Genomic DNA, 23,249 nt, shown 5'->3' with positions numbered 1-23,249 from the left:
GTACACCACCCAGGGAGCATGCACATCTAAAGGGATGCCAGAGAGGAGTTTAGTGTACACCACCCAGGGAGCATGCACATCTAAAGGGATACGTTCTTTCATATAATTATTGGAAATGAAATGGTTGATGACAGCTAGAAGGCTAAAGCTCAGCCTTGTTTTCTGTGTATATGTCAGTTTGTTTTTATTTGAAGTATAGTAGCCAGGTTCAATAAATTGAGATTAAACATAGAACTTTCTTTTGAGACTTTATTGTAGGTTTACTAACAAGAACAAAACAAGAAAATAACACGGGGTGCTGATGTGTGCTCTATATATGGGAGCGAGTTAAAACCTGATAGCCAGATCTCATAATTTAAAAGTGTGAGCATTGATTTTTTTATTTTTTTTTATGCCCATTGCAACCAGTCCAACACATCCCTACTGCAGACATTTGACGGAAGAAGCTGGTGGATTATTTGGGTAAGAAGGTCTGCAGTGCTTTTCAATAATGAAGACCTGTATTATGTACTGTGTGTAGTATTACAGAAAATTTTAAATCAGTTGCACCTTAGTAATGGAGCATATATTGATTTTTTTTATTCATTTTTTTATTAAAAAAAATGTTTCTTTTTTTTTTTTAATACCTGGCCGAATCAATGCCAGCATCCCAAAAACTCATTTACGTACAGACATTCCTTCAGCAACAGTTGAGAAAAGAAAAAAAATGTATTTTTGTACTAGTGGTTTAAATCCTGTTCTCTGCGTTCATTGAGGGACACCGCAGATATTTAGATCCCGGATGAGCCCCCCCACCAATCTGTCTTTTCTCCTCAGCAGTTCAAGGTCCCCTAGATTAGATGGTGAATAGCTCTAGGTGGGGACTTGTCTGGGATCTGAAGATCTGCTGTGTCCTTCAAGAAACGAAGATAAAAAAAAAAAAAAGAATGCAATGTTTTTGGATCCCTGCCAGCTTTTTACTTGAATTATCTCTTGAAAGCATGAGCTAGTCTGGGGCCCATGTACCTATAAAGGAATACCACCTCCATATAAGGGGACTTTTGTACCTACTGTTTAAATTCATTTCTTAGAGTCCATTGAGGGACTCCGCAATTTGAAAACATTCACCTCATACCGCTGTCTAAAAGAGGATTGGATGCTGGTAAACAGTTTTTTTTTTTTTTGGGGGTAAATCAGAACTAAAAGGCATGAACAAAAATGGAAGGGTGAGACCTGCTTCCCTTAACGGACTCCAAAAACGGATTTTCGAGCAAAAGTTCAAAAACTGAATTTTGTTTCTCATCTATTGAAACAACTGGGGCATCCAAAACACATCTACCCGAGGCACGGGCTACACAAGGTTGTTGGATATTTGCAGTCCAAGAGCCTCCTGAAGGACCAATGCTCAATCTGAATGGATGAGGTGGGACCCCCAACCAGCTAGGGTAGTTTAAAGGGGTTGTAGGCCCTCATTTTTATGATAACTAACAAACATGTCATACTTACCTCCACTGTGCAGTTGGTTTTGCAGGGAGTGGCCCCGATCCTCCTCCCTTTGGGGTCCCTCAGTGGCGCTGGTGGCTCCTCTTCTCGAGTGCCCTGTCGGAGAAGCGCTCTCCTTCGGGACATCCGTGGGGGTGCACTTCCGTGTCCTGCTGCTGCATCTATTGGCACAGACAGCAGGACTTGGGGGGGCGCCCGCATCATTGGATTTGATTGGCAGCAATGGGAGCCAATGGCTGCACTGCTATCAATCTATCCAATCAGGACACGAGACACCAGCCATAGCTCCCTGATGAGTTTACTTTCTCTTTGATTCCCTGCAAAGGCAAAGCATAATGGACTACTATGCATCCCATAGTAGTCCATTATGTGTCACTTACCTGACACAGGAGCCAGCGAAGTCACCGCTGTCCCCTGTAGTTCTGAGCATCCATCTTCTTGGTGGGTCTAGCTGCGATTCGCCGGAGCAGCGATGATGTCACTCCCGCGCATGCGCCCGGGAGCCAACACTCGCAGCGTATCGCCGCAATCTGCGGCTTACCCAGTGCTCCTTAGCGCCGCTGTCTTCAGGTAAATATCTCCTAAACCGTATAGGTTTAGGAGATATTTCTTGGACCTACAGGTAAGCCTTAATCTAGGCTTACCTGTAGGTCAAAGTGGTTTGTAAAGGTTTACAACCACTTTAAGGAAGGGAATGCTGAGCCAATGAGAAGCTGATCAACTAGAACCCACCAAAAACAAAGAAAAAGGGGTAGCATAAATTAGACTTTTATTAGCTGAGCTGAAGAAAAGAAGTCCATCTTTATAAGACTCTAGCAAAAAAAAAAAACCTCACATGCTGGGGAGGGGATAGCTTAAGTTTGGCAGAGTCCTATCCTGTAGCTTGTTTAGTGCTCATACAAGTGGTATGGGTTCACCTTTGTTTAGAAGAGGTCCTTAATGGCACTACTGTCACATGACACCCTCTTGTTCCTAGTGTTCATACGAGGGCGAAGGGGGTCTGCTTTACAAATGGCATTATTAGGCTTGTACAAGGGGCCTTTAAAGTTTGTAGCATGGACTACGTGACTTTGAAAGGAGGAGCAATGGAGGTTATAAGGAAGACTGGTAAAGAGCATGTTTGAGAAATGTCATGACTTGACCACCGTTGTCGGGGCTGTCAGCTGATTGGCAAATACTTTCTATGGTAAGAGGTAGTTCTTTTTTTTGGCAAACATAAAACATTTTTTTACACAAGTTGCAATAAACGAAATAATGAATAACAGGATACACAATGGGAGCGTCCTCTTCAAGGGAACCTATTCCTAAAAATTCAGGTTGAAATGATTAAAACAATTAGGTAAGGCACTCCAAGAGCGGTCATCTACAAAAGTGATAAACTGAAGTTGCTGCCATTGAAATCAGGCTCTTTCTTATGATTCAGGAGATAATGATTGGTTGTCACAGGGCAATACAAATTCTCTAATGGCAAAATGTCTGGATTCCAGGCGCATGACAAAATGAAATCCCAACTCCAGACAAAGCCTTTTTATTTTCCATAGAGGGAGAAAGGCTTAGGGGGGCCTCTTCCAGGTTTTTGCTACCATCTTTTTCCCTATTTGGGAGGGAAATCTCTAAGCCCTTGTACACACGGTCGGAGATTCCGACGGAATGTGTCCGATCGGACCGTTTTGTCGGATATTCCGACTGTGTGGGGTCTACACCGAACTGTATCCGTCGGACCAAGTTTTCCAACTTGGTAAAATTTTCCGACAAAATGCTCCGATCGGACATACTCCGATCATGTGTAAGGAGGTAATTCTTCCCAATGACCACAAGTGTAAGGACCATTCTTCCCACTGACCATCACACTAATATATCATGAGTTGTAGATTTTTCATTTTTTTATAGCAGGGGTTCCCCAAGACCGGAGAACTATTTCAAGGGTTCCTCTGTGTTGAAAAGGTTGAGAAAGGCTGATCTAGATGGCAACTCACCTCCTCATTGTACACACGGTCGGAGATTCCGATGGAATGTGTCCGATCGGACCGTTTTGTCGGATATTCCGACTGTGTGTGGTCTCCATCGGACTGTTTCCGTTTAGATTATCCGACGGACCAAGTTTTCCAACTTGTTGGTAAAATTTTCCGACAAAATGCTCCGATCGGACATACTCCGATCATGTGTAGAGAATTCCGATCGGACAAAGTACCACGCATGCTCAGATCAAATTCCTACATCAAAGCTATTGGCTACTAGCCTGAACATAGTCCCGTCGTAACGAAATAACGTCATCACGTTGGATTTTCCCAACAACTTTGTCCGACCGTGTGTATGCAACAGTTTCGGACAAAATCCAACGGATTTGGTTGTCGGAATCTCCGTGTGTACAAGGGCTTGGAGAACAGAAAAAACAAAAAACACACAGTTGTAGTAGAGTGGGTAAGGGTTAGAAGTCCTGTCCATGCCTTACTTTCTCGGTGCCAAGCATTCTATCCACTTCTTGTTGGGGTATTGTGGCGACGGGAAGCATAAAATAAAAAAAAATCTCTCCAATGGGGACCACAAATCAAAAAATAAAACTTTGTAAAATGTTAATTATTTTATACATCCAAAACTTAAAAAAAAAAAGATTGACAGGGGTTTGGTTTTAAAGTACACCTCAAGAGAGTCGGCAGGACAGCCAGGCAACCAAAATTGTTTGAACGTGAGGGCATGTTATGTGATTAGACTTGCAGTGGTCAAATAATGTAGATCATTCCAAAGAAAACACATTTTTACTATTGGCAATAGCAATCAGGTGGTCTACTTAATTTTCCAATTACGGTATGGGATAATTAAACTGTTTAATATGAACTTTCGTGGTGACCATTGGCTCAAGATGTCAAGGGACTGGACAGGCAATGGTCAAAGAATGTGGGGCCTCCGAGAGGATTCCAAAATCAAAAAAACCTTACTGTTGGCCATAGCAATCGGGTGGTCCTCTTCGTTCTCCAATTTAAGTAAGGGACAATGAAACTGTTTAATATGAACATTCGTGGTGACCATTGGCTCAAGATGTCAAGGGAATTGACAGGCAATGGTCAAAGAGTGTGGGGCCTCCGAGAGGATTCCAAATCAAAAAAACGTTACTGTTGGCCATAGCAATCGGGTGGTCCTCTTCGTTCTCCAATTTAAGTAAGGGACAATGAAACTGTTTAAAATGACTGTTCATGGTGAGCGTTGGCTGGAGACATCATGGGACTGGACAGGCAGTGGTCAAAGAATGTAGGGTCTCCATGATCATCCCAAAGAAGAAAAAAAAAAAACGTTACTATTTGTCATAGCAATCAGGTGGTCCTCTTCATTTTCCAATTTAGGTACGGGACAATGAAACCGTTTAGTATGACCATTCATGGTGACCACTGGCTGGAGACGTTATATGCCTGGAGAGGAAATAATCAAGAATGTTGAGCCTTCGAGAAATTTTACTGATGAATATGGCAAGCAGATCTTCAAGATCATCTCACGGAAGCAACTTTACTGTTGGCCATAGCCAGAGGATCATCTTCTTCATTTTCCAACGAAATACAGAAGAATGAAACGGTTTCATACGATCAACATATGTCCATTCAGTTACTTTGATAAATAAGGCCTTTAACAGATCCAGAGAAGCAAAAGTCTATAATGGGTCAGCATTATGTGAATCGGTTTTTAGGTCCAGCATGTCAAGAAAAAAAAAAACTTCACAGCATTGAAACTGGTCACAGATTCTTGGTTTACCAGTAGCATAGTGAGAGCCATCTTTAAAGGCCTCCATATTGTCAGTTTAAGGCATAATGGTTTCCAATGGCAGCTGTACTGGGAAGGCCCAAAGTCATATAGGGAGGCACTGTTAGGCTTTTCCTATGTGTGCAATAGGTCTCCTGTAAAGGAATAGATACATAGTTGCATTAGATGATAAATACTACAAAAAAAAATAAACACAGTATGTACACTATATGACCAAAAACCATATGGAAACCTGACTATCACACCTACATGAGCTTGTTGACGTCCCATTCCAAAACCATGGCCGTCAACATGGAGTTGGCCTCCCATTTATTGCTCTAACAGCCTCCACTCTTCTGGGAAAGCTTTCTAGAAGATTTTAGAATGTTCTTGCAGAAATATGTGCCCATTTGCCCAAAAAAAAATAATACATTTGTGAGAATGTTGGATAAGAAGATCTGGCTTGCAATCGGCATTCCAGATCATCCCAGTGGTGGTCAGTAGTAGGGTTGAAGTTAGAGCTCTCTGCAGGACACTTGCGTATAAAATATTTAAAGGAGGTGTCTTTCAAGGCCAGATAAAATATTTTCATTAATCACTTATTCGGGTTATTATTGTAAAATCGAATGAAAGGGAATACTATTTTCCATTTTTTATCGAGTGCTGGCCGTGCTGCATTTTCATGATGGGGCCTGTATGGTGACTATGTGGTTTGCACTGGCTCAGATGTGCAGCATTCCGGACCATGGTGGAGGTAGCTTCCTCCTCACCACCTGTTTTAACCCCCGAAAAAGGCCAATCCACGTGCATTGCACATGGTGGCGCATAGACCCATTCTCTTGAATGGATCACGTTTGCCAGTGGTACTGCTCAAGGTTTAATTAGTTCCATGGCCGTGAAGCAAAACTTTGCAGCCTCAGCATGTGCACCGTCCAATCCAGCTCCATGTTCTTCTTTAGGTGGGCAGTCGGGAAGGTTCAACCACCCTGCTTTTACTGCCCCCCCATGGCGGCTTGTGCGAGCGAGCCCTTAGAGCACCGAAGTCTTGTGCTCACTACAGCCATTATCTGTATGGAGTTTGTATGCTCAATATGGGTTCCCCTCCACTTGCTGCAGATCCTCCCACAATTCAAAACCCCCATAGGGATACCTGGCTCCTAGTTGGCATTCGACTTTGGGAGGGACGTTAGAATGTAAGCTCTCTGGGGCCGGGACTGAGGTCATTGGCTTTATAGATACTGTAAACCTCTACAGGATATTTTGTTGCAAATTTTACGCATAATGTATATACACTCAGTGCCGCTGCGTCCATAAGGACGCACGGGTGCCCCCCCTCTCTCCAGCCATCCCTCTAACACCAATAGATTCATGCATTACATGAATCTATCTATGGCCGCCACTGCCACCCCCTATTCGGGCGCCTGGCCCCTTTTTAGGCACCTGAATTACAGAGGCGGGGAGGGGAGGGGTGTGTTTTTTTTTTTGAAGCACCTGATTGGAGCCATAGGATCTAATAGGCATCAAAAAAGGTGACCTGCGAGCGCCATGCTGGGCGAAAAGCAAATGAATATTCGCTTTCCTAACACTAAACCGCCTCTCCGCCAATCAGGTGCTTGGATCTGTTACCCGCAAATACAGTGGGACATAAAATATTGCAATGATTGCCATTTTATTCTCTAGAGCAGGGATGGTGAACCTTGGCACCCCAGATGTTTTGGAACTACATTTCCCATGATGCTCAACTACACTGCAGAGTGGCTGAGCATCATGGGAAATGTAGTTCCAAAACATCTGGAGTGCCAAGGTTCACCATCCCTGCTCTAGGGTCTCTGCTAATAAATTATATGTATATGCATGCATGTATGTGTATATATATATATATATATTATATGTTTGGGGATTCCAAGTAATTTTCTAACAAAAAATACTGATTTTAACTTGTGAGCAACAAGTATCAGAAAAAGGCTAAGGCATGAAGGGGTTAACATAAAAACCTTCTGATTTTTCTTTCTCTTCTCTTCCATTCTCTGTAAACCCGAGAGATGGCTGTGTGTTTTTTTTTTTAAATCCCAGTAGATCAGCAGTTTTTGAAAAACTCAAAACAGCCTGTCCGGCACCAACAACCAAGTCACTTAAATCCCCTTTCTTCCCCATTCTGATGCTTGGTTTGAACTTCAGCAAGTCGTCTTCACCGCGTCTAGATGCCGAAACGTATCGATTTGCTGCCATGTGATTGGCTGATTAGCAATTAGTGTTACCAAGAAATTGAACAGGTGTACCTTAGAAAGTGGCCAGTGAGTGGATTTATCTCTCTCTATCTCTCTCTATATCTCTCTCTCTATCTCTATATCTCTCTCTCTCTATCTCTATATATCTCTCTATCTCTCTCTATATCTCTATCTCTCTCTCTCTATCTCTCTCTATCTCTCTCTATATCTCTCTATCTCTCTCTATCTCTCTCTATATATCTCTCTATCTCTCTCTATATCTCTCTCTCTATCTCTATATATCTCTCTCTCTCTCTCTATATCTCTCTCTATCTCTATATATCTCTATATATCTCTCTATCTCTCTCTATATATCTCTATATCTCTCTCTCTATATCTCTCTATCTCTCTCTATATATCTCTATATCTCTCTCTCTATATCTCTCTATCTCTCTCTATATCTCTCTATCTCTCTCTATCTCTCTCTATATATCTCTCTATCTCTCTCTATATCTCTCTATCTCTCTCTCTATATCTCTCTCTATCTCTCTCTCTATATCTCTCTCTATCTCTCTCTATATCTCTCTCTCTATCTCTATATATCTCTCTATCTCTCTCTCTCTATCTCTCTTTCTCTCTCTATATCTCTCTCTATCTCTATATATCTCTATATATCTCTCTATCTCTCTCTATATATCTCTATATCTCTCTCTCTATATCTCTCTATCTCTCTCTATATATCTCTATATCTCTCTCTCTATATCTCTCTATCTCTCTCTATATCTCTCTATCTCTCTCTATCTCTCTCTATATATCTCTCTATCTCTCTCTATATCTCTCTCTATATCTCTCTCTATCTCTCTCTCTATATCTCTCTCTATCTCTCTCTCTATATCTCTCTCTATCTCTCTCTATATCTCTCTCTATATCTCTCTCTCTATATCTCTCTCTCTATCTCTATATATCTCTCTATCTCTCTCTATATCTCTCTCTATATCTCTCTCTCTATATCTCTCTCTCTATCTCTATATATCTCTCTATCTCTCTCTCTATCTCTCTATCTCTCTTTCTCTCTCTATATCTCTCTATCTCTCTCTATATCTCTCTATATCTCTCTATATCTCTCTATATCTCTCTATATCTCTCTCTCTATCTCTCTCTATATCTCTCTATATCTCTCTCTCTATCTCTCTCTCTCAATATCTATATCTCTCTATCTATATCTATCTCTCTCTCTATATATATCTATATCTATCTCTCTATATATATCTCTCTCTATCTATATCTCTCTCTCTCTCTCTATCTATATATCTATATCTCTATATATATCTCTCTCTCTCCATATCTCTCTCTCTATTTCTCTATTTCTCCATCTCTCTCTCTCTCCATCTCTCTCTCTATCCATCTCTCTCTCTATCCATCTCTCTCTCTCTCTCCATCTCTCTCTCTCTCCATCTCTCTCTCTCTCCATCTCTCTCTCTCTCCATCTCTCTCTCTCTCCATCCATCTCTCTCTCCATCCATCTCTCTCCATCCATCCATCTCTCTCTATCCATATCTATCTCTCCATCCATATCTATCTCTCCATCTCTATATCTATATCTAGATAGAGCTATATAGCTAGAGATAGATAGATAGATTTATTCCATTCAACAAATAGTAGATACACCCTCTAATGACAATCTGTCAGATCTGTGCACTCAACATTTAAGCTTAATAGCAATAGATTTCCTTACTTGATGACCATGATGATAAAGTACAGAGCTATGGAGATGAGCAGTACCCCTCCGAGAACTCCGAAGACGATGGCCACAATCACACCTTAATGGAAGAAATAGAGGATTAGGTAAAGAAGCCAGTCACTAAACTGTACAGGTCACACAAAAAAAAAAAAATCTCATACCCACGCCGGATGAGAATCAGGGGTAGACAGAGGCTACTGACTTACAGTTCATAGATCAGGGTGGTAAGAAAGCTTAAGACACTAACAAGCGTATTTATAAAAAATTGCAGAGCTATTCATCCGGTGACACTGCATTCTGTGTAAACTGGGGCAAAATTAAATGTTACTAGGCTATTTTCTCTTCGGGTCGAATGTTTTACATTCATACAGAATAGAGTGAATCAGGAAAATACCGCATTATGGCCACTAGATGGAGCTGATGATCATAGGGAATAAATACTTATTCTCTTTGATCGTTAGTGCCATCTAGTGGGCATAATGCAGTATCTGCTCCATTTATTCAAACCTTCTTCAAATTCCAAGAACTAGATTGAAGACAATGGGAGATGGGGCTTTTTGTGTAGCTGCCCCACGCCTGTGGAATGCCCTACCTGACAGTTTGAGGTCCCCTCAATCTACTGATTGTTTTAAAAAAGGACTTAAGACGTTCCTTTTTTAGCAACGTTTTTTGTTCATGTTAGATGTTTGTTTCGTTGTATTGTTTCTTAACCTGTAGCACTTTGAGATCTTCTGATGAAAAGGGCGTTATAAATAAAATGTATTATTATTATTTTTCCAAAGCACCCTATTTTTTTTTCCGACTGTATACCATTTGACATTATGCTAATAATCCATTTTGCCCCCCGTTCACACAGAACAAATGTTAAGGCACCCCTAAAAGTCAAAATCCAGCTCAAAAAATTTGGATAGAGTTGAGAAGGGTTCTTGTATTGTTTGATTGCTGTATTTGTTCTCATTGAAAGTGGAAATTAAAGAAAAAAATAAATAAAAAAAAAAAATGATCCAGAAAGACTAAACCCCTATCTATCTATCTATCTATACTCTGTGTGAAGTTTCAATCAGAGAGTCTGAAGGCAAACAGCTGCTGCCATGTTCTCTCTTTATAAAAACACAATATAAAGTATCCGTTTAAAAAAAATAAAAAATAAATAATCACTCAAAAAAAGAAGTCACGCCTCATCCGTCAACTTTCAGACACGTGAATGACAAGATAAAAAAAAAAGGGAACTTACCTGCAGACAGCCCTGCAAGACAGAAAAAGAAAAGAAAATGATTAAACTGTGGACATATAACAAAGGAAAATCCAAAAACATAATTGTTTATCAGATTATGAATAATAAACACATTACAATAACCCATAAAAAGTGGAGTCTATGGTGGCCATAGCGAGCCATCCAAATAGCTCTTACTTCCCCAGTGTAGTTTGGAGAATGAAATCTTAAAGGGCAAGTCCACCTCATGCGATATTTTAGGTAAGGGCTGGTTTAGTCAGGACCTGGCTTCTTATATGTCTCGAGTGCTTCACCATTGTAGTCTCCTTGCCTCCCTGTCCTGTCCGCCTGGGAGTTTTGAGTGTCCCTGCCCTCCTTTGTGTGTTCCAATTTCTCCTATTACATTCTCCATGCAAAAAGAAAACAAGAAATACAGCCCTGTATGAGGGTGGTCAGTGTACAGACCCAGGAACTCAGCACAGGGATGGTGGGAACCCCTCATAATGGGCACAGCAGGGGTACAGACCCGGGAACTCAGCACAGGGATGGTGGGAACCCCTCATAATGGGCACAGCAGGGGTACAGACCCGAGAAAGCAGCACAGAGATGGTGGGAACCCCTCATAATGGGCACAGCAGGTGTACAGACCCGGGAACTCAGCACAGGGATGGTGGGAACCCCTCATAATGGGCACAGCAGGGGTACAGACCCGGGAAAGCAGCACAGAGATGGTGGGAACCCCTCATAATGGGCACAGCAGGTGTACAGACCCAGGAACTCAGCACAAGGATGGCGTGAACCCCTCATAATGGGCACAGCAGGTGTACAGACCCGGGAACTCAGCACAGGGATGGTGGGAACCCCTCATAATGGGCACAGCAGGTGTACAGACCCGGGAACTCAGCACAGGGATGGTGGGAACCCCTCATAATGGGCACAGCAGGGGTACAGACCCAGGAAATTAGCACAAGGATGGTGGGAACCCCTCATAATGGGCACAGCAGGTGTACAGACCCAGGAACTCAGCACAAGGATGGCGGGAACCCCTCATAATGGGCACAGCAGGGGTACAGACCCAGGAAATCAGCACAGGGATGGTGGGAACACCTCATAATGGGCACAAAGGGTTTACAGACCCAGGAACTCAGCACAGGGATGGCGGGAACCCCTCATAATGGGCACAGCAGCTGGGATCTAAGCCCAGGGATGAAGGGAACCCCTCATAATTGGAATAGCAGGTATGCAGACCAGGGAACTCAGTACAGAAATTGTTGAAATTCCTCATAATGGGCACAGCAGCTGGGATCTAAACCCAGGGATGGAGGGAACCCCTAATTGGAACACCAGGTATGTAGACCCAGGAACTCAGCACAGAAATGGTTGAAATTCCTCATAATGGGAGCAGCAGCTGGCATTGATCAGCCAACAAAAACCTCCTCCTCATGCCCAAAGCCCGGTATAAATCCAAGGGTGATCGGAGATTCGCTGTCCAAGGGCCTCGGCTATGGAATGCTCTACCAATCAACATCCGCCTGGAAGAAAATCACCTGGCTTTTAGGAAAAAACTCAAGACCTTCCTCTTTTAGCAGATGATCAAAGCTCGCCACAGCGCCTAGAGGCGATTCAGTTCGCATTGTGCGCTATACAAGTATTTCATTCATTCATTCATTCATCTAAGCCCAGGGATGGTGGGAACCCCTCATACTGGGTACAGCAAGAGTGTAGCTCTGGGAACGCAGTACAGGAATAGTGAGAACCCCTCATAATGGGAACAGCAGGTGTACAGACCCGGGAATGTCACATAGGAATAGTGGGAAACCTTCCTAATGGGCACAGCAAGGGTGTAGACCTGGGAACGCAGCATAGGAATAGTGGGAACCCCTCGTAATGGGCACAGAGCAGATGTACAGACCTGGGAACTCAGCACTGAGATGGTTGGAACCCCTCATAATTGGCAATGCATGTGTGCAGACCCAGAAACTCAGCACAGGGATGATGAGAACCCCTCATAATGGGCACAGCAGATGTACAGACCTGGGAACCCGGTAGAAGGATGGTATAGGAACACCAAAGGCTGCTTTAGATAGACCACCCCATGTTTTTCCAAATGTTGGTTAGTCTTGTAACAACATTCTACCACCGTCTCCCAGGTGGCAGTTTTTACTTTTGAACATGTCAACTGGAGTCCTTAAAAGTGCACTTTTTTCTGTGTACAGGTAAGCCAACATAATTTGGTACCTTCCACTGGTGGCCAGTGCTACAGCAAGCAAGATCGCCCACCTGGGAATTCATCTTGTGAATCTTGAGGCTCACTATCTACCAGATAAACTGCCACCAGAGTTATAGGGATTAAACCATCTATTCAAACAGTGATTAGATGGTCTTCAGTAGGGATGAGCCGAACACCCCCCGGTTCGGTTTGCACCAGAACCTGCGAACAGACCTAAAATTTGCGTGAACTTTAGAACCCTATTAAAGTCTATGGGACTCGAACGTTCAAAATCAAAAGTGCTAATTTTAAAGGCTAATGTGCATATGGGGGCGGCACAGTGGTGTAGTGGTTAGCACTGTCACCCAGCAGTAAAAAGGGTCGCTGGTTCAAATCCCAACCACAACACTACATGCCTGGAGTTTGCATGTTCTGCCTGTGCCTGCGTGGGGCTCCTCCAGGCAGCCTGGCCTCCTCCCACATTCCAAAGACACGCAGGGAGGCTAATTGACTCCTGTCCAAAATTGGCCCTAGTATATGAATGGGGACCTTGGATTGTGGGGATCAATGTGAGTGTGCGATGTACAGGGATAGGGACAATTGTAGACACTCACTCAGGTTGAACTGGATGGACTGGTGTCTTTATTCAAACTATGGAACTATGTAAACCTGTGTTACAGAGGGGGGCAGGGTCACCCGTACATCACTGGAGAAGCCCAGCTTTCCCCCTCCATCAGAGGGGGCAGGACCAGGCGACACGTGGCCCCATCCTCCTCAGCTAAGACATGTCAGGCTGCAGGGATTCACAGTGTCTCTGGTGGAGACAGGACCATCGGGAGAGATCACCCATCACTGGACCCTGGAGAAGAGATCAGATCACCCATCACTGTACCCCGGAGAAGAGATTAGCCAATGCAAGAGTGGATTACCACCGCTGGAATCTTTTTTACATTTTTAATAAAGGACCTTTTCCCAACTGTGTCTGTGTGTTTTTTAACAATTTTTTTACACTTTGTTTGTGAAATGGTAGGGGTACATTTGTACCCCCTTACCATTTCAAACGGGTTGGGCAGGATCTGGGGGTCCCCTTGTTAAAGGGGGGCTTCCAGATTCTGATAAGCCCCCCACCCTCAGACCCCCACAACCACCGGCCAGGGTTGTGGGGATGAGGCCCTTGTCCCCATCAACATGGGGACATGGTGCTTTGAGGGGTCACAGTCCTGAAGGGTCTGGTATGGATATTTGGGGGGAACCCCACGTCGTTTTTTTTTTGAGGCGGGGTTCCCCTTAATATCCATACCAGACCTGAAGGGCCTGGTAATTGAATATGGGGGAACCCCACGCTTTTTTTTTTTTTTTTTTTATCAATGACTTTCAATGACTGTTCTCTGTATTACGGGGAGCCGACAATTCATTATAGCTGCAAGTGATTTTAAATGACTTTTTTTTTCCTGCAGAAATGACACTTTGTGCAGGGACAGTTCTAAGCATGGGAAACATGCGCCCCTTTACAGGCATACTATAGACATCCCCCAGGTATGAATATTACACTTTTATTGTTTCACTGTAAGCATTATTAAAATCATTGCTCCAGAAAAAAACTGCAGTTTTTAAAACTTTTTTTTGCATTGATACATGTCCCCTGGGGCAGGACCCAGGCCCCCAAACACTTTTTATGACAATAACTTGCATATAAGCCTTTAAAATTAGCACTTTAGATTTCTCCCATAGACTTTTACAGGTTGTTCCGCGGCTTTTCTAATTTGCCGCGAACACCCCAAATTGTTCGCTGTTCGGCGAACAGCCAATGTTCGAGTCGAACATGAGTTCGACTCGAACTCGAAGATCATCCCTAGTCTTCAGCTGTGAGCCCAAAACATATTTCATACCAACACATGTTGAGGTAGAAAAGACCAACAAAATACTGTAATTATCTCGGTTGCCGTTTTGAGGAAACGGACTGACTAAAGCCTACATACAAGCTTTAAAAGGCCCAATAGGTACATTTGGGTCTAGACCTGAACGATATTGGCTATAGTCCTTCTTTCTGTTCACTAGTTTCCAACCATAGCTTTGTGGTTCATTGGGGATTCCCTAAGGGCACTTCAGACACTGGTCTATTAAAGAGGAAGTAAACCTTGATGGGTTTACTTCCTCTTTTTTTCCCTGCAAAGGTAAAGCATAATGGACTACTATGCATCGCATAGTAGCTCATTATGTGTCACTTACCTGACACAGGAGCCAGCGAAGTCGCCGCTGATCCCTGTAGTCCGCCGCATCCATGTTGCTGGTGGCGTCTCGCAGCTCCGACGAATCACAGCGGCGAAGCCGCGATGACGTCACTCCCGCGCATGCGCACGGGAGTCGCGTCTCGCAGCTCCGCCGCTGCCACTCGGCGAAGCCGCGATGACGTCACTCCCGCGCATGCGCACGGGAGTCGACAAATTTGGCAAATCCATTCATGGATTTGCCGCATTTAGTGCGCCTGCGCGCCGCTGTCTACGGCGCATGCGCCGTAGACAGCGGTGCCCATTTTCGGGCAAATATCTCCTAAACCATATAGGTTTAGGAGATATTGCTTGGACCTACAGGTAAGCCTTAATCTAGGCTTACCTGTAGGTCCAAGTTGTTTGGAAGGGTTTACTTCCTCTTTAATATACCATTTATGGCTTCCAGTTTAGAGAATAGGAATGGGGCCCACAGCTGTGGCTGTATTACAATGGACTTCAGTAAACCTGGCATTGCTATATAGTCCATCTCTCTAGCTTGTGTGAGTTTAGGCCTCAGATTTTGGCGAGCCAGTTGAGTTTAGGCCTAATTTTGGTGAGCTAGTTGTGGTTGTGGTTAGAAAGTTCTTCTTGAGCTTTTGGGCTAAGCCAAATATCTCAGTTGCTTTACCCATGGGAAGAATTCTGGGCATGCGAGATCCACCATTCTGGAAAATATGATGGACAACGAACCAAGGGCATGAGAGGTGCATAGAGGGAAAGGGGACATGGAGTAATGGTGCCCTTATGAAGGAACATACCTTTCTCTATTACGAAGGAGGAGTAAACTGTTCTCTTGTTCACTGGTTGAATGTGCCTGACATTTTTTTCGAGAACTTCGGCAGGGCGGCTGACTGGAGTAGAATGAAGTGTCTTGCGCAGTTTATCCATCTATAGAAAGAAGTGAGACAAAGTGAAAAAGTTGAGTAATGTCAGGAAACCTTGTTGACCTTGTGTAGAGGTGGCAGGTCCTAAACAGGGGCCACTATGTCAATTTAGTTTTTAGCTGGGCTGTAGTTAGCTCAGACTTTTCACCAGTTTTTTTTCCCTAAGCTTAAAGGGTAAGTTCATCTTTACAAAAAAATCTGTAAGGTGAACTTACACAGGACCCCCTCCTCACCCCCCAGCCCCGCTGACCTGGATCATGGCACATCTCCCGTATAACGTGTCAGGGGTTAGAAATCTCTGCAGCTGAATCTCCAAAACGTACCCCGTCACGAGGGACGTTTCAGAGCATTCTACTTGGGCGGCACTGACTAAAAAACCCACTCATAGCCCGTCCTGTCAGTGGGGAAGGAGACGCGTGAATGCCAAGGGGATTTCTAAGCCCAAGACCCCTGATGCGGCTATACAGGGGCTCAGAACGGGAGATCGCCACGCAGCAGGTCAGCAGGACTGGGAGGGATGAGGAGGGCGTCTGGTGTAAGTTCACCTTAGGTGAACTTATACTTTAAGTTGGCTTGTGATTCTCACTGTTGCCAGTAGATGTCACTGGTCACAGTACGAGATCTCATAAACGAAACTAAGTTATGAATATTTATATTTCCTTCAGCCAGTCCAGTAGAAGGTTTATGCAACTGGTGCATGCTGGGGGGGGGGGGGGGGGGGTATAATATCTGGGCGAGTCCATGTGCTCGCTCTTTTTCATGGGGCTGAGGCCTAGAGAGGTGCTGCTGAATGGAGCTCTGCTGTTAGGCTCAATAGCCTGGTTTGGGGCCTAACATGTGCTGAAGTGGTCCTGAAGCTGTCCTGCCTAGTCTGGAGGAAGCTGTGCCAAGGAGGAGAACCAGGGGAGGCACCTTACTGGAGAGAGCCAGGAAGCAGGCTGGTCTCTCAGAAGGACCTGGTGACTCAATTGGAGAAGGCAATGAAATTTGGGGACATGTTTACTGTGTTGCCGGGTCAGCTTAAAGGACCAAACACTGTGAAGTTGGACATTCACCTGGCTCTGGAGAGACTGTGAGTCAGGGGTCTCAAAAGCTTCTAAGCAAAGGGCCAGTTTACTGTCTTTCAGGCTTTAGGAGGGCCTGGTCAGTAGGAATAGAAAATGCCCTGGAATCAGTGCCCCATCATTGGTTTTAAAGGGTGGAATAGTACCCCATTGTTAATATCCATGTGAAGCATAGTTCCTCATTAATGCTGTCAGTAGGGGGAATGGTGCTCCACCCAGGGCTGTCTAATATTAATTGGACCCCTGGGCAAACATTTTCTTGGACCCTCCCGAATCCACTTGTCAACCTTTTTCAGGCAGTGTAGGCTCAAGGGGCAGCTGCTTTGGGCATCACAACAATGCCCCTTTTGCCCTGCCTTAAAGACGGCTCTGGCTCCATCATTGGTGTCAGTTGGTAGAATAGTGCCCCATGGTGCCAGATAAAAGCAAGCAAAGCGCCCCCACCCCCCCGGGCCACAGTTTGGAAACCACTGCTGTAAGTGATCTGCTACGGTATCTGGGACCCCTAAACCCTCACCTCCTTAACTTCTGCAATAAAATTTTTAAAAATACAAAAGTGTCAATATCCTTCCTCGGTCCCCACATTTTAGCCATGGACTCAGCCCTGGGGTGAAATGATATCCCACCTGTGGCCTCTGGGAGGTGCTATCTTGCCTTTGGGGGGTGTCAGAGGGGTGCCACAGTTGCATTTCCACAAATACCAGTATTTGTGTTCTCATGGAAATCCATGGTTTTTACTTACCTGAGACTGGGAGATCTGGACGGGGTTGTGGAAGACAGTCCAGGTGACACTCTGGAAGCATGGCGGCGTGGTCAGGGAACCACTGTAGCGGAAATAGTGATTAAGCTTGCTAGGCAGGAGCTCCTCCACATTGAAGGATGGAATGGTGACATTCTGACCTGCAGGAAATATCAATATAAGCTTGTCACATACTCTATCTCTATGATCACAGAAAGGCATTTTGATATTTGCATAACTCCTTCCACTACTTGCATCAGGACTGAGGGCTCTTGAGAGGTTCAAGGTGGTGGAGTGAAAAGTGTTGGGGGCGTGGCCTGGCGGGAGCACAGGCGGAGACTGCGATTTATTCCAATACCAGTGGGTCTGCACTGATGTGCAGCTTTATGGGATCCATCCTTTGCTCAACTCTTGAGAGGAGTACTGAGGCCTAGATATGCGCACTGCCGAAAAATGTGTTAGTTTTCATTTCATTCGTTTTTTTTTTCGTTTTTTCGCGTCATTCGTTATGATCGAAATTCAACCAAAGTTGAAAAATCCGAATCAATTCGAGTTCAAATAAAGTAAACGAATTTCTGAAAACAAATAAAATAAAATAAACAAATTTAACTAAACTAATTCATGCAAATAACGAATCGAAATGAAACAAAATGCATTTTTTCGATCTACACATGTCTATGGATGGATGTCAGTCTGGAGGAGTGGGCGTTCCCAGACAGGTTGCATTTGCATAGGTACCGCCCACCTGTGAGGCTGAGCCTCCGCGGATAAAAGAACTGAAAGGAATGAAAGGGGCGGAGCTCTATCTGACTTGCTGCAGCTTCTAATGCACATTGTGAGACGCCCATACTAAGGATTACTTACCTGCAAAGCTGACTCTCTGCAGGGCGTTGATGATGTTGGCATAGCCTGGGTTATCACTGGAGCCGGTCTGTATAGTGAGGATGGAAGATAAAAATGAAATCTATCAGATGAAAAGGAAGCTAAAAAAACAAACAAAAAACAGCAGCACAATGTATTGCAGAAATTCAACAACGTATTAGGTGACGAAACGCGTTGCCCACCGTGATTAGGATCCCGAGAACCGCCAATCCATTTGGCTTGTTTTTGGCTTCATTGATGTCGGTGAATTGGTCTGCGTTATAATGGACGATGTGTAACTGGATTGGGGGATAAGAACAGAGATGGAACAATTAGTATTTTTACTGCCAATAGCAATAGGTGGGCGGGGCAAAGTCTGGCTGAGCTCGCAACAATGACTCCAATGTTAGAATCATCAGCTTTTGAATTTGTATACAGTGCACCCGGAAAGTATTCACAGTGCTTCACTTTTTCCACATTTTGTTATGTTGCAGCCTTATTACAAAATGGATTCAATTCATTATTTGCCTCAGAATTCTACAAACAATACCCCATGATGACAACGTGAAAGAAGTTTGTTTGAAACCTTTGCAAATTTATAAAAAATAAAAAAGGAAAAATCCCATGTACAGCAGGGCTCAACATTTCAGGTCCTGAGCTACTAGCCAGGCCTCAAGGGTTACTCGCCACCAGTTGCCCCACCCAACCCCGCCTTTATAAATTATCTCATGAAGTGACACTTAAAAGTTTTATGCAGAATTAAGTTATAAAAAATAAATATTAACCACTTGCCGCCCGCCCTATAGCCGAAACACGGCGGCAAAGTGGTTTAAAAATCCTGACCGGACGTCATATGACGTGATCAGGATTTTGAGCCGCTGCGCACCCCCGGGGGCGCACATCGCGGCGATCCTTGTTGCGGTGTGTCAGTCTGACACCCGGCAACTACGATCTCGGTAAAGAGTCTCAGACGGAGACTCTTTACCACGTTATCAGCCGTGTCCAATCATGGCTGATCACAGTGTAAATAGGAAGAGCCGGTGATCGGCTTTCCCTCACTCGCGTCTGTCAGACTCTTCTGACAGGGGGGGTCTGTGCTGATCGATTACCCCCCCCCAGGATGCCCACACTGGACCACCAGGGAGGCCACCAGACCACCAGGGATGCCCAGCACCAGGTATGCCACCCTAGAACACCAGGGATGCCAGTCAGTGCCCACAATGGATGCCAATCAGTGCCCACAATGGGCATAACTGATTGGCATGCATTATTGTTTGGCACTGATTGGCATCCATCAGTACAGTATAATACAATACAATGCCGCCTATCAGTGCCCATCCGTGCTGCCTATCCGTGATAGCTATCAGTGCCAATTTGTGCCACCTATCAGTGCCCATCTGTGTCGCCCATCTGTGTCGCCCATCAGTGCCCATCAGTGCCGCCCATCAGTGCCGCCTATCGGTGCCACATATCGGTGCCACATATCGGTGTTCATCAATGCCACCTCATAAGTGCCACTTCATTGGTGCCACCTCATCAGTGCCCGTCAGTGCAGCCCCATCAGTGAAAGAGGAAACTTACTTATTTACAAAGTTTTGAAACTGAAACAAAAAAAAAATTTATTTTTTCAAAATTTTCGGTCTTTTTTTATTTGTTTAGCAAAAAATAAAAACCGCCGAGGTGATCAAATACCACCAAAAGAAAGCTCTATTTGTGGGGAAAAAAAAAATTATAAAAATGTAGTTTGGGTACAGTGTTGTATCATCGCACAATTGTCATTCAAAGTGCGACAGCGCTGAAATCTCAACATTGGTCTGGGCACGAAAGGTGTTTAAGTGCCCTGTATTGAAGTGGTTAACAACAACTTTGTCCATGCCCACCAAAGCAGCCTGTGCCCACCATGCATCCCGTGCCCACCAAAGCAGCCTGCCTGTGCCCACCATGCATCCTGTGCCCACCATGAAGCCTGTGCCCACCAAAGCAGCCTGCCTGTGCCCAATGCAATCTGTGCCCACCAATGCAGCCTGTGCCCACCATGCAGCCTGTGCCCACCATGCAGCCTGTGTCCCCAATGCAATTTGTGCCCACCATGCAGCCTGTGTCCCCCAATGCAGCCTGTGCCCACCATGCATCCCGTGTACACCATGCATCCCTGGCCCACCATGCAGCCCCTGCCCACCATGCAGCCCCTGCCCACCATGCAGCGTACCTTTGCAGGGGAGGAGAGGAACAGGAGAGCCGGCCGGATGTTCAGAGGGCAGCATGGGGAACACAGCGATAACAGCTTTAATTTCAATTGCTGTGTTCCCGCCGCTCAACGTCACATACAGACCCGCCCCCTGGCCGGGTAACTTTGATTGACAGATCGCCCGTCCCGGGATTGGAAAGGTGATCTGTCTATCAAAGTCCCGGGAACAGGAGGAGGGGCTGTGACAGCGAGCGGCAAGGAATACGCTAATTGAAATGAAAGCTGTTATAGCCGTGTTCCCTGCGCTCTGATCATCGGGGTGGCTCTCGTTTCTCTTCCCCTCCGCTATTGCTGGGACAAGGACTCCCATTCAACCCAGGCTGCCGGCGTTGCTCGCCCCCCCCAGCTCCCAGCCAGCCATAACTCGCCAGCCCTCAAAATGCGAGCAGGCGAGTGGAGTTTTTGAGGGCTGACATAAGTATTCACAGCCTTTGCCATGACACTCAGAATTGAGCTCAGGTGCCTCCTGTTTCCACTGATCATCCTTGAGATGTTTCTACAACTTGATTGGAGGTAACCTGTGGTACATTCAGTTGATTGGATGTGATTTGGAAAGGCACACACACCTGTCTATAGAAGGTCCCACAGCTAACAGTGCATGTCAGAGCACAAACCAAGCCATGACGTCCAAGGAATTGTCTGTAGACCTCCCAGACAGGATTGTATGGAGGCACAGATATGGGGACGGGTACAGAAACATTTCTGCAGAATTGAAGGTCCCAATGAGCACAGTGGCCTCCATCATTCATAAATGATAATAAAAGACATTTGCATCTACCAGGAGTCTTCCAAGAGCGGGCCGCCCGGCCAAACTGAGTGATCGGGGGAGAAGGGCCTTAGTCATGGAGGTTACCAAGAACCCGATGGTCACTCTGACAGAGCTCCAGTGTTTCTATGTGGAGAGAGGAGAACCTTCCAGAAGAACAACCATCTCTGCAGCTCTCCACCAATCAGGCCTGTATGGTAGAGAGGCCAGACAGACAATATAACAAAGGCTGTGCCCTTTGGATGAGTGAGTTAAGGGTGGAGGAACTTGACTGGCCTGCACAGAGTCCAGACCTCAACCCGATAGAACACCTTTGGGGTGAATTAGTGCAGAGACTGAGCCAGGCCTTCTCATCCACCACCAGTGCCTGACCTCACAAATGCGCTTCTGGAAGAATGGTCAAACATTCCCATAGACACCCTCCTAAACCTTGTGGACGGCCTTCCCAGAAGAGTTGAAGCTGTTATAGCTGCAAAGGGTGGGCCAACTCAATTGAACCCTACAGACTTAGCCCCTGTACACACGGTCGGAGATTCTGCCAACCAAATCCGTTGGATTTAGTCTGACGGATTGTGTCCGAAACTGTTGCATACACACGGTCGGACTAAGTTGTCGAAAAATCCGATCTTTCAGAACGTGATGACGTAATTTCGTTACGATGGGACTACATTCACGCTAGTAGCCAATAGCTTTGATGTAGGAATTTGATCTGAGCATGCGTGGCACTTGGTCCGATCAAAATTCTCTACACATGATCGGAATATGTCCGATCGAACCAGTTGGTCGGGAAATATTTCCAACATGTTGGAAAATTGGGTCCGACGGATATTCCGACGGAATCAGTCCGATGCATACCACACACAGTTGGATTATCCGACAACACGGTCCGATAGGACACATTCCGACGGATTCTCCGACCGTGTGTACAGGGGCTGGGATGCCATTAAAGTTCATGTGTGTGTAAAGGCAGGTGTCCCAATACTTTTGGTAATATATACATACACACACACATATATACTGTATCTTTCAAATGACTATACATTCCATTTAAGGCCCTAGTACCTATTCGTCATGGAAATATCATTTTTAGGTAGAGCGATGGGCTCATGGCATTTCTTAGGGTGGGGACAACAGAGGACCATATGTTGAAACAGCCAATTGTAGTCTCCATCAGAAGCCCATGTGTCAGGGTGACAACCCAGAAGAACAATTGGGAGACAGAGAAAGAGGATTGTTATCATATAACAGGAAGAACCTGAATGAGGACATTTGTGGCAGGATCACCAGGGATTTTACTGGAAGTTTCAGATTTTGAAATGACTTTACCATATTATGCCGCGTCCAGGCGATCAGAATTCTCGTCGGAAAAAGCTCTGATGGTTTTCCCGACGGAATTCCGCTCAAGCTGTCTTGCCTACACACGGTCACATCAAATTCCGATTGTTTATAACGCGGTGACGTACAACACGTACGACGGGACTAAAAAAAAGGAAGTTCAATAGCCAGTAGCCAATAGCTTCCGTCTCGTAGTTGAATCTGAGCATGCGTGATTTTTGGCGTGTCGGAATTGCATTACACACGATTGGAATTACCGATAGAAAGTTTTTCCGTCGGAAATATTGAGAACATGCTATCAATTTTTGGCTGGCGGGAAATTCGGAAAGTTAAATCCTGATGGAGCATACACACGGTCGCATTTTCCGGGTAAAAGCTCTCATCTGTCTTTTTCTGGCCGGAATTTCCGATCGTGTGTACGCGGCATCAGAGCCGATATGAGATTTTAGTGGTTCAGTTCACATATACATTAATGGTGTTATTGAAGTTGTAGAGCCATCA

The 23,249-nt window shown here is 44.9% G+C and overlaps 1 protein-coding gene across 1 annotated transcript in view; it reads right to left on the bottom strand.

The window, feature by feature from the left end:
* Positions 1 to 235: 235 nt before the first annotated feature.
* Positions 236 to 23,249, bottom strand: part of CA14 (carbonic anhydrase 14) — an 88,111-nt gene continuing 65,097 nt past the window's right edge. The window contains exons 5-11 of the mRNA XM_077464161.1: positions 18,603 to 18,698; positions 18,403 to 18,469; positions 17,542 to 17,699; positions 15,610 to 15,739; positions 10,394 to 10,405; positions 9,154 to 9,238; positions 236 to 5,366 (exon numbers count right to left, since the gene is read on the bottom strand). Coding sequence (XP_077320287.1) covers positions 5,336 to 5,366; positions 9,154 to 9,238; positions 10,394 to 10,405; positions 15,610 to 15,739; positions 17,542 to 17,699; positions 18,403 to 18,469; positions 18,603 to 18,698 — 579 coding nt within the window. The 3' untranslated portion in view covers positions 236 to 5,335. The remainder of the gene's footprint in view (positions 5,367 to 9,153; positions 9,239 to 10,393; positions 10,406 to 15,609; positions 15,740 to 17,541; positions 17,700 to 18,402; positions 18,470 to 18,602; positions 18,699 to 23,249) is intronic.

This window comes from Lithobates pipiens, unplaced genomic scaffold (genome assembly GCF_037356315.1).
Source record: "Lithobates pipiens isolate NorthernLeopardFrog02 unplaced genomic scaffold, aLitPip1_a1.2 Scaffold_30, whole genome shotgun sequence".
Classification (NCBI taxonomy): domain Eukaryota; kingdom Metazoa; phylum Chordata; class Amphibia; order Anura; family Ranidae; genus Lithobates; species Lithobates pipiens.
The sequence above is the reverse complement of the archived record's forward strand: the minus strand, read 5'-3'. Positions and strand labels throughout refer to the sequence as shown.